Source organism: Limulus polyphemus, unplaced genomic scaffold, assembly GCF_000517525.1.
Source record: "Limulus polyphemus unplaced genomic scaffold, Limulus_polyphemus-2.1.2 Scaffold3056, whole genome shotgun sequence".
NCBI classification, from domain to species: domain Eukaryota; kingdom Metazoa; phylum Arthropoda; class Merostomata; order Xiphosura; family Limulidae; genus Limulus; species Limulus polyphemus.
Genome location: NW_013668666.1, coordinates 14,618 through 24,688, shown reverse-complemented (window position 1 = coordinate 24,688; position 10,071 = coordinate 14,618). Strand labels below are relative to the sequence as shown.

General features: G+C 32.0%; 1 protein-coding gene across 1 annotated transcript in view; it reads right to left on the bottom strand.

The window, feature by feature from the left end:
- Positions 1–10,071, bottom strand: part of LOC111088052 (von Willebrand factor-like) — a 40,325-nt gene that overhangs the window by 18,110 nt on the left and 12,144 nt on the right. The window contains exons 7-10 of the mRNA XM_022396905.1: positions 8,612–8,742; positions 6,829–6,991; positions 6,100–6,331; positions 3,931–4,225 (exon numbers count right to left, since the gene is read on the bottom strand). Coding sequence (XP_022252613.1) covers positions 3,931–4,225; positions 6,100–6,331; positions 6,829–6,991; positions 8,612–8,742 — 821 coding nt within the window. The remainder of the gene's footprint in view (positions 1–3,930; positions 4,226–6,099; positions 6,332–6,828; positions 6,992–8,611; positions 8,743–10,071) is intronic.

The window sequence follows — 10,071 nt, the reverse complement described above, 5'->3', positions numbered from 1 at the left end:
AAACATACTACATCTACAGTGTGTCTTGGTGATCACTAAATCTTACTACATCTGCAGTGTGTCTTGGTGATCACTAAATCTTACTACATCTACAGTGTGTCTTGGTGATCACTAAATCTTATTACACCTAGTGTGTCTTGGTGATCACTAAATCTTACTACATCTACAGTGTGTCTTGGTGATCACTAAAACATACTACATCTACAGTGTGTCTTGGTGATCACTAAATCTTACAACATCTGCAGTGTGTCTTGATGATCACTAAATCTTACTACATCTACAATGTGACTTACTGATCACTAAATCTTACTACATCTACAGTGGGTCTTGGTGATCACTAAATCTTACTACATCTGCAGTGTGTCTTGGTGATCACTAAATCTTATTACACCTAGTGTGTCTTGGTGATCACTAAATCATACTACATCTACAGTGTGTCTTGGTGATCACTACATCTACAGTATGTCTTGTTGATCAAATAAATCTTACTACATCTATAGTGTGTGATCACAAAGAAGTTTCATATAACTATTGTCAACTGAATTTAAGTTGACAAAGAAGCTAAGATTTTATTCATGCACAACCAATGTAAATGGGCTCCCCAAAACTTGGGCCTAGTGGTTAGGGCTCACCCTTTCAAACATGGCAGCATTATAATGTGACAATCAGTCCCACTATTCATTGGTAAAGAATAGCGCAAGAGTTGATAAAGGATGATGGTGGTGACTAACTGCCTTCCCTCTAGTCTACAACTTAAAAAATTAGGAAATACAAGTGCAGACAGCCCTCCAGTAGCTTTATGCAAAATTTAACAAATAAACAAACATAAAAATCCCAAAAACTTGCAGTATGCATGGATATCTTGCTAGTCAAGTTAATTTTTAAAATATCACAAATAACCCTCAAATTTATTTTGTTAAATTTACTGGTCTGCCCTAAGCCCAATTCTCTAAATCAATATCATGCAATCTTGTGTCATGGCTTATTTTGCTTCATAAATAAATCACTAGTAATATCAAACAAAATATACTTTTATAAGTATGATGTGTGTTTAATTGTCTTTCATTCATTAAATGTTTTCTTCCTTGAAAATGTACTTGCCTCTCCACAGAAACAAATATCTAGAGTCTCGGTTTTATATATACTGCCAACAAGTTTTTTTTTACATGAGCAAAGCTACTATAAGACCACATAAAAGAAGTGTGGATAGGGCAATGTGTAAAGCTGTACAGTAAGAGAGAAATACTTAATAAGGTTATTCAGGTTCAGGGGAAAGTCTTACATTCTGACACTTGCCTAGATTGACCTGTGACTTAATACTGAGAAAACAAGCATTCTCATGTTCAACTAGAAGAAATTGGGACGACGGAATTTTCATAGGGGAAAACACCATAGACTGAAAATAAATCATCTAATTTGAATAAGGTCCCTCAATGAAATAACATGAAATTGGTTATCATGAATAGGGATAACAAAACATGTTAAGTTGAGTGGATGTAGCCACTCTTTTCATTTTTGTTGGCACAAAATGGTTTAGAAGGTAAATATATATTTATACTGCTAAAGCAGTCTTGTGGAAACTACATTGAACAGTGGCAGATGGTTTGAACACTTTCTGGTATCCCCTACATGCTGTTGCTTTTGAAATAGAGACATTTTCCCTGTGAGACTGAAACAGTCACTTAGCGGGTACCTGTGTTTCTTTTTTTTTGTTGTTTGAAGAACAACTCATCTTCTTATAGCCTCTAGGAAGATTCAAGAATGGTGACTGGAAGGAGGAAACATTCATAAGCTGATAAAGCCACAATGTGATATAAGTAATGTGACACAAAGGTGTCTGTGGTTGTCCACATCCCAGCCTGCAATATTTCATCCAGGGGACTTTGACAGTCAAAGGCAAGAAAAGCAGTAAGGAGATGAACATGACAAGAGGTGACATCGTAGAATAGACAAGTTGGATAAGTTGCTTAATCCATTTAGTCAAAGTAGATGGAGAGAAATTATTAGAAGTAGAGTAATCCCACAACAGGGAAAAAAGTATTTTTGTCACCTCTAAAAGGAACTCTGCAAACAAGATAAAATTGTACTATCAAAACAGGACAAAGGAGATAATCAGAATTTGAATAATCATACAGAGAAGAAATTGAATGGAGGACAAATGGGTAGATAAAACATTCAATCATCCACCCTGGCAGTATCCCAGCAAACATGCTATGTATTTACTACATAGTGACATGGTAGTGTCCGAATAATATGTAGTAATAACGTTGTGCCACTATGTAGTAACTACGTGATAACATTTTATATACATAGTCAGAACGTAACTTTACAACATATAGCTAGAGCTATTAAGTAGCAATAACATGAGAATATTACATTGCATACGAAAAGCAAAAGATTACATCAACTGGCAGTGCAACTCTTGGGATATTACATATTTCACACGTGGTATTAATTTTGGTATTTAAATATTAGTTTTGTATATTTAATGTCACATTCAAATAAAAATATTATAAATCGTGTAAATATTACTTTCCTTTTAAAAATATCAAAGGAAAATTAATTCCAATTTATTTGCCTATATTTGATGTAATGTGATATATTTGTTATAATTTGTATAAGTGTGAACTTCAGGAATGATACGTATATCTTAATTACACAAAGTTTGAATAAGAAGATCTCAACTCTCCAGCATTCTTGAATCAGCAACTTTAAATCTCAAAAATACTTCATCATCGAAAGGTATGCATAATGACAAGATATGCTTCCAAACATCCATATAGAGTTTGTTTTTGTAACGTTGTGTCAAAAAATGTATAATTTGTTTTTGTAACGTTGTATCAAAAAACGTATAATTTATTTTTGTAACATTGTATCAAAAAATGTATAATTTGTTTTTGTAACGTTGTATCAAAAAACGTATAATTTATTTTTGTAACATTGTATCAAAAAATGTATAATTTGTTTTCGTAACATTATATCAAAATTATATCACTTGTTTTTGTAATGCTGTATCAAAAAAATGTATTTGTTTTTGTAACATTGTATCAAAAAATTTTAATTTGTTTTTGTAATGTATCAAAAAATGTAAAACTTGTTTTTGTAATGTTGTATCAAAAAATATAAAATTTGTTTTTGTAATGTTGTATCAAAAAAATTTATAATTTGTTTTTGTAATGTTGCATCAAAAAATTTATAATTTGTTTTTGTAATGTTGTATCAAAAAAATTTATAATTTGTTTTTGTAGTGTTGTATCAAAAAAATGTATAATTTGTTTTTGTAGTGTTGTATCAAAAAATGATGTTTTACACAAAGTGCTCAAGAGGAGTACTATGAAAGGAGAATGTGTCACTCTCCTAATGGTGAAAGGGTATAGTCTAACGCTGACTGCATCATACCTACTGGTGAAAGGGTATAGTCTAACGCTGACTGCATCATAGACCAAGTATTGTTAACGTTAATATGTGTAGGAGTGAGAGCTTTTACATTGGCTTGGCATATGACCAAAGCTTTTCAACAGCAATGCCAAGGCACTAACTATTTATTCTGTAAAGAAGTGAATAATGTATTCTGAAAAAAACCATACATGTAACATACAGTTCATCAAAATAGGAAGCCTAGTCTAGTTTTCGATTTTACATGTACAGAGTTACTCATAAGGATGGTATAATTCAGCGTAAGGTGGTGAATCTAATGACAGATTGGCCTTCATGTGTATATATATATTTTAAAAATAATTTTGTATTAATGAAAAAAAATGCATGTTTTTTTACTGGTGGTATGTTATGAACGTTTTACGGTATGGTTGCATAAATAATAATTTTTTGTAACTGCACTCCTCTAAACTCCTCTCTCTCTCTCTATATATATATATATATATGCAAATAAACTATCTTTGTTGTGTCTTAAAAGACAAAACTTCTCATTACCTGGAAATCTTGCTTCAAGGTCAGGACACTCTTCCCAATAGTAATGGTAACAGATTTTGTGCATGAACCAAAGTTTGAAAATGGAGTATTTTTCTTTCCAACGATCTTTGCAGTCTGACATGGTGCATTCTCTTGAACAATACTGAACTTGTCATGATACACTAGATAGTAAGAACAGGTGCCCAAGAAATCATAACTGTTACCATCAAAAGTTGTGTAGTGAGGATCACCCGTAGAAGCGCAACGTGCTTCACACTTTTGCTTGGTACATATCCATTCTCCTGCCCGACATTCACTACAATAAATCGCCATTATTATCACAATGAAGTGCATAATCTGTTACGCTGAGATAAAAAACAACAAGCAAAAGTGTTTTTAAAAAATGAGTAACACTTAAGATAATATCAAGAACTTTGTTGTCATTCTTTTGTTTACTTTCAGCTAAGAGAAAAGTAATTTTAAGTTTCAACATAAGAATACATTATTAACTAGCGTTTCTTGATTTTCAGCTAGATGATAAATTCTTTAACTTTATTATCTTATGTACCCTACAGTGTTTACAATGAGAATTCCCCAGAGTAATAAGATTGCACTTTGACTCTGTGAAAACATTTATTACAGCATATGGTTTGGAGCCGTTCCAATAAACCTCATGTTTGAATAATGGTCATCCTTCTGGGATGTTTGGAATTTAGTGGTATACCATAAAGGCATACAAAGATAACTATCCACTTTATCAAGTGCCCATATAGAGAACAAGATTAAAGACACTTGTTGGATATACAAGAGTGTTAGTGTAAGAGTTATTATTTAGTTCATTCAGTGATCTAATATTTAATGATTATTTAGTTTTCATAACAAGAGTGTAAAAGTAATTATTTTAAAGGTGATAGTTATGACAAATTTCGTTAGGTAACTCAGTAAGAGTCGTACATTGTGTGTATAGTTTAATTGTTGTAATTTGACGTCACATTACTAGAACCTTCTGTATTTTTCTCGTTGCCTTAAGTGAGTATTGTTACATCATAGCATCTCAGAGTTTGGAGAAAGTTCTAGGCCTCAGTTGGGCTATGTACATATATAGGGAACCAAGTGATCACAGAAAAAGTGAAGTCAGAAAATGTTAATTAAGTGAAAGTTAGATTGTGTAATTGTTAGTTTAGTCATAATGGGCAATATTTAAAGTGAGCTTCACAGTGGTATTGTAATAATAGAGATAAAGGAGAATAATTTATTTTGTTCTAAAGTAAGTGAACCCTCCTGTGTGGACTCTGATGAAAAGGAGACAATTACTTGTAGCTCCGGGTAACCCACGGATTAACAGAAGTGAATTTATCACAGATTGTATAATAAGAAACAGAGTAGAGAAAAATGATTTGTCTTGTCAGTTGGATTCTAAAGTAAATGAATCAGCTTGTGTGGACTTTTGACAAGAAAAGAGAATTATTTAGAGTTTTACATACAACTGTGATATCCTATAGTGTAAAGAATTTCTGTACCTACATTTGATTTGTTTTGAATATATTATTTTAAAACAAGTGGATTGTGTGCTGTCCATTTATTGTTCAAATTTATCACTAACAAGTCACACATACCTACTGTAAAGAAATGTGGCCTTTCTAAAACCTGACAACACTGCCCTTAATTCAGAATAATGAAGTGCCCATTATTGCAAAATCTATTTTGGTTACAATTAGTAGAAAAAGAAAGAGACTGAAGAGGTCTGGCCTTAATGGCACAGTGCTCATTGTTTCGAGATGCCCGTTAACTGAAGTTCTGATGTATTGTACACTGTTTGCTGTATTACAAGTTATACCATATACTGTGGGTTGTATCATGAGTTATAAGTGTAATACTTTTGGTTTTGGTTAAGAAAATAGTTTATTAGTGAACATCAGTTCAATGCTATGAGTGTTATATTTCTGGATTGTAAGATAAAGAAAGCTGTTTGTAGAAAGGAATGAAAGCAGATTACTCATACAGGACCTTAAGAAATCCATAAGTGATAATTCAACAAGTAAATCTGAGGCACAATGACAAAACCTAGCTAGGACAAAAGATTGAAATTAAACAAGTAAGTAACAGTTACACTGATGTGTCTTAATTCCTTTAATGAAACAGAAGTATTAGTAGTAGCACATTACCAACCAATAATAACAAATTACTCACCATGAGTTACATTCTTGTTCAACTTTCTCACCCGGCTCATAATACTTGCCACCATGGAGACAAGGACAGTTGTCCTGTTTAACACACCTGTCACGTAGAAGAACAGTACCCTCAGGGCAGTGACAACCATCTACACAATGTTCATCTTCACAATCATATTTAACACTACTGCACATTTTTGGACACGAGCTTCCACAATCAAGGTAAACCATGTCTGAAGGGCACTTCAGGGCTAATGAACAAAAATTAAACACTTATAGTAACATTAGACACAATCTACACATTTCTGTTCATTTTTAAATGGGCAGTAATAACTTCTAATAAAATATGCTTTACAAGTACATGAATATCAAATATATTTTTATGGATTTATATTAAAACAACAAGTACATTGAATTAAAGCACTAAAAACAATCACAGAACATTTTGTTGATAATTAACAGAACATCAAACTTTAGTACATTCAAAACTAGTAACAAGAAAATATATATAAATATATATGATAATGAGTACTTTTTGATAATCATTACAAAGTTACAGCAGTACACACTTATGCAGATATTAAGTAAGGTAGCTAATGCAAGATGTTTATCTTTGGTACAAGTATATCTTTTTTATTTCTTTTTTTAAATATAAGCAGATCATTTTATTAGCAGTTGTTTTAAAGGTATAGATGAGAAAAACATTTTTAACATTGTCTTTACTGGTCAACTGAAGAAAAATATTTACGACAAAGCTTTGTTGATCTCCATCCTTCAGGTATTTTCCCTCCTAGTCGCACACATTCTCTGAAGTACTCAGCTAGACTGTTGCACACACACTCTTCTCTGGATACTAAACATGCACAGTAATCCATACGACAAGCTTCAATATATGGAATCGGGTTAACGATCTATAAACCACAATATTTGATTAGTACTAATAGCCTGGATTTACAGGATGCTCTAATATATAGTGTAGGGTTAAAAATCTGTAAAGCATAATGTCTAAGTAGGATTTTAGTACGTTTCAACATGTAGTATCAATTTAATGATCTGTAAAACACAACATTAGTTAAATAATAAGGTATTGGGTAAAGACAGCCTATAATATGCTTCAATATATGGTACTGGATTAATGATCTGTAAAACAAAATATTAGGTAAATGATAAGGTACAAACAAAGGTACCCATCCACATTGGTGGGAAAAGTTTAAGTAAATCCAGCAAAAGTACCCATCCCGGATGATGGAGAAAGTATAATTTAATCTATTAGTTTAAATTATTTCATGGACTTTAAAAAAAGTTAATATGTTGCACTCTTGGTTTTACTCAGATCCAAAGCTCTGGGCTACTTATACCATCCACCTCGAAAAGTAATTGTTGAGCACTTCGGTCATGCTAAGAGTTGCTCAACAATAACATACGGTAAATCTATATTTTTATACTTTAAGCTAAGTCACATTTTGAAAGGTGAATGATAGTGTGATTAATTCCTAACGATTTAGTGTAGAATATCTTGTTTGAGAAATAAAATTTGACATCAACATTATTCATGGCTATTTTCCCGTCGTTTCAAAAATGAATGTTGCGTTTTGCCTGCATGCGCAGCTTTTCAAATTCAGCGAGGGAAGTGGCCGGTGTAAACAGGAGACAGGCAACAAGATAAGATTGGGTAAAGACAGCCTAGGATTTCAATAAACTTCAATATATCGTACTGGGTTAATGATCTGTAAATTACAATATTAGACAACTAATAAGGTATTGATTAAAGACAGCCTAGGACTTTAATATGCTTCAATATACGAATGTTGATTAATTCTGTAAATTATGATATAGGTAACTAATGATAATATGGATTTTTAGCATGTATACAATTCATTATAAATATATTAACTATAACTTTCAGAAACATTATTCATGATCATGTTCACAACATTTTTAAGCAAAACAAAGAACAAAATACCAAACACACTGAATGCTACTGACTATATAATTTAAGTAAATTTGTATTATTTCTACTTAACTACCAAAACACAGGCTGGACAATTTCAACAAAGTATTAAATTTGTAAAAAAGACATGAGAAATTTTTATGAAATACTGCAAAATGTCAAAGGAACTTGCATTTCAAATAAATTTATTCTTACTAAAGCAAACATATATATATACTGTACACAACAAATAAAGATGGCATTTTAAGATTTTACACATGTAAGTTTCCTACATAACAAATCAGAATGAAGTCTATAGAACATTTTACTGAATTTTCAAAGATTCCTCTATTACCATATTTTCTGTCATATGATAGCTAGTTACTTAAGTAAAACCATGTGTGATGATACCACTGCCATCTAAACATGTGACACCAGTGGTACATCACACATGTTTTTACTTAAGTAACTGCCATCTAAACATGTGACACCAGTGGTATTATCACACCTGGTATTATTTAAGATGAATGATGGTTAAACATCTGAAAACATTGCTTTATACAGCTTAGAAGGTCATATAGCTAACCACATTAAGACTTACATGATGGCAGACTGAAAACTTTGAATCCCACAAGACCTGACATGTTTTTAAAGCTTTCTCAGCAACCTTCTTTTCTTCTGGTGTCTTGTATGTACATGTATGTTCTTGGCTTACAGAGTCTGGGCAGTTTTCTTAGAACAGAAAAGAAAGCCATTATTCTGAATTTGCTGAACTTTCTGAGAGATATAATTTTCATTATTTTGCCTTGTTTTAGGCTGTAGAATTTACACTTTAAATATTAAGAGTTTATAAATGGCAAATTAAAGTGTGATGAGTACATGGGTGATATATTAAAGTTCTATGAGTATATGAATAATTTAATAATGTTCTATAAGTACATATAAGATGTGTAAAAACCAATATGAGTACACAAGTATATTAAAAACCTACAAATACCAACACATAATACATATATATATGGGTAGTCTAGCAAACAGATAATACATTACTGAACAGAACAACGAATCAAAAAAAGACAAAGTAAACATGGGTAGAATAAAAAATATTGGTAGACTGAAAAGAATATAGATGGGTGTATATATGTATAAAACAAACAATATAACATATACATGTGTATACTAGAAACAAATAACATATACACTGGTAAACTGACAGACAACATATGCATGAGAAGATTGACAAACAAACAACATACACATGGGTAGACTGACAAACAATGTATACATGGGTAGATTGACAAATATATACATGGGTATGGTAACAACATATGACAGACAGACAACATGTAATTCAGCAGACTGACAAACAGGCAACATACAATATTTTTTATAACATAACATTTTGAGACAACATGGGACCTATTGGTCCATTTTGGCTCTTCCATTCTCTAAACTAAATTATTAATAAATAAATTTAAAAAAAATTTAAAAACCAGCCCTTATCATTCATATTTATCAAGCTTTCTTTTAAACTTACTGCATCCACAGCATCTGAAAGCAACCTTTTCTGAAGGCCAACCAGCCTGTTAGAAAAATAAAACTGTCTTAGCTGAAGATGACTCTTCACTGCCAAAGTTTATATTTGTGTCCCTTAGTCCTACTATTATCACTGTTAAGTATGAAAAAAGATGACGCATCAACACTATCAATCCCCTTTACAATCTCAAACACTTCAATCAAATCCCCCCTAACTCTTCTATTTTCAAGAGAAAACAATCTGAAAGATTTCAACCTCTCCTCATATGACAACCCCTCCATCCCAGGCACTATTCTAGTAACCCTTCTCTAAACCCTTTCCAACAATTCAATGTCTTTCCTAGGGTAAAGAGCCCAAGATTGAACACAATATTCCAAATGTGGCCTAACCAGTGACTTATACAATGAAACAATAACCTCTTTAGACTTGTATTCAATATTTCTGTAGATAGAACATACAATCATATTTGCCCTACCACTAACAATAGCACACTGCTTGGATGGCTTTAGAGACTGATCAATTAT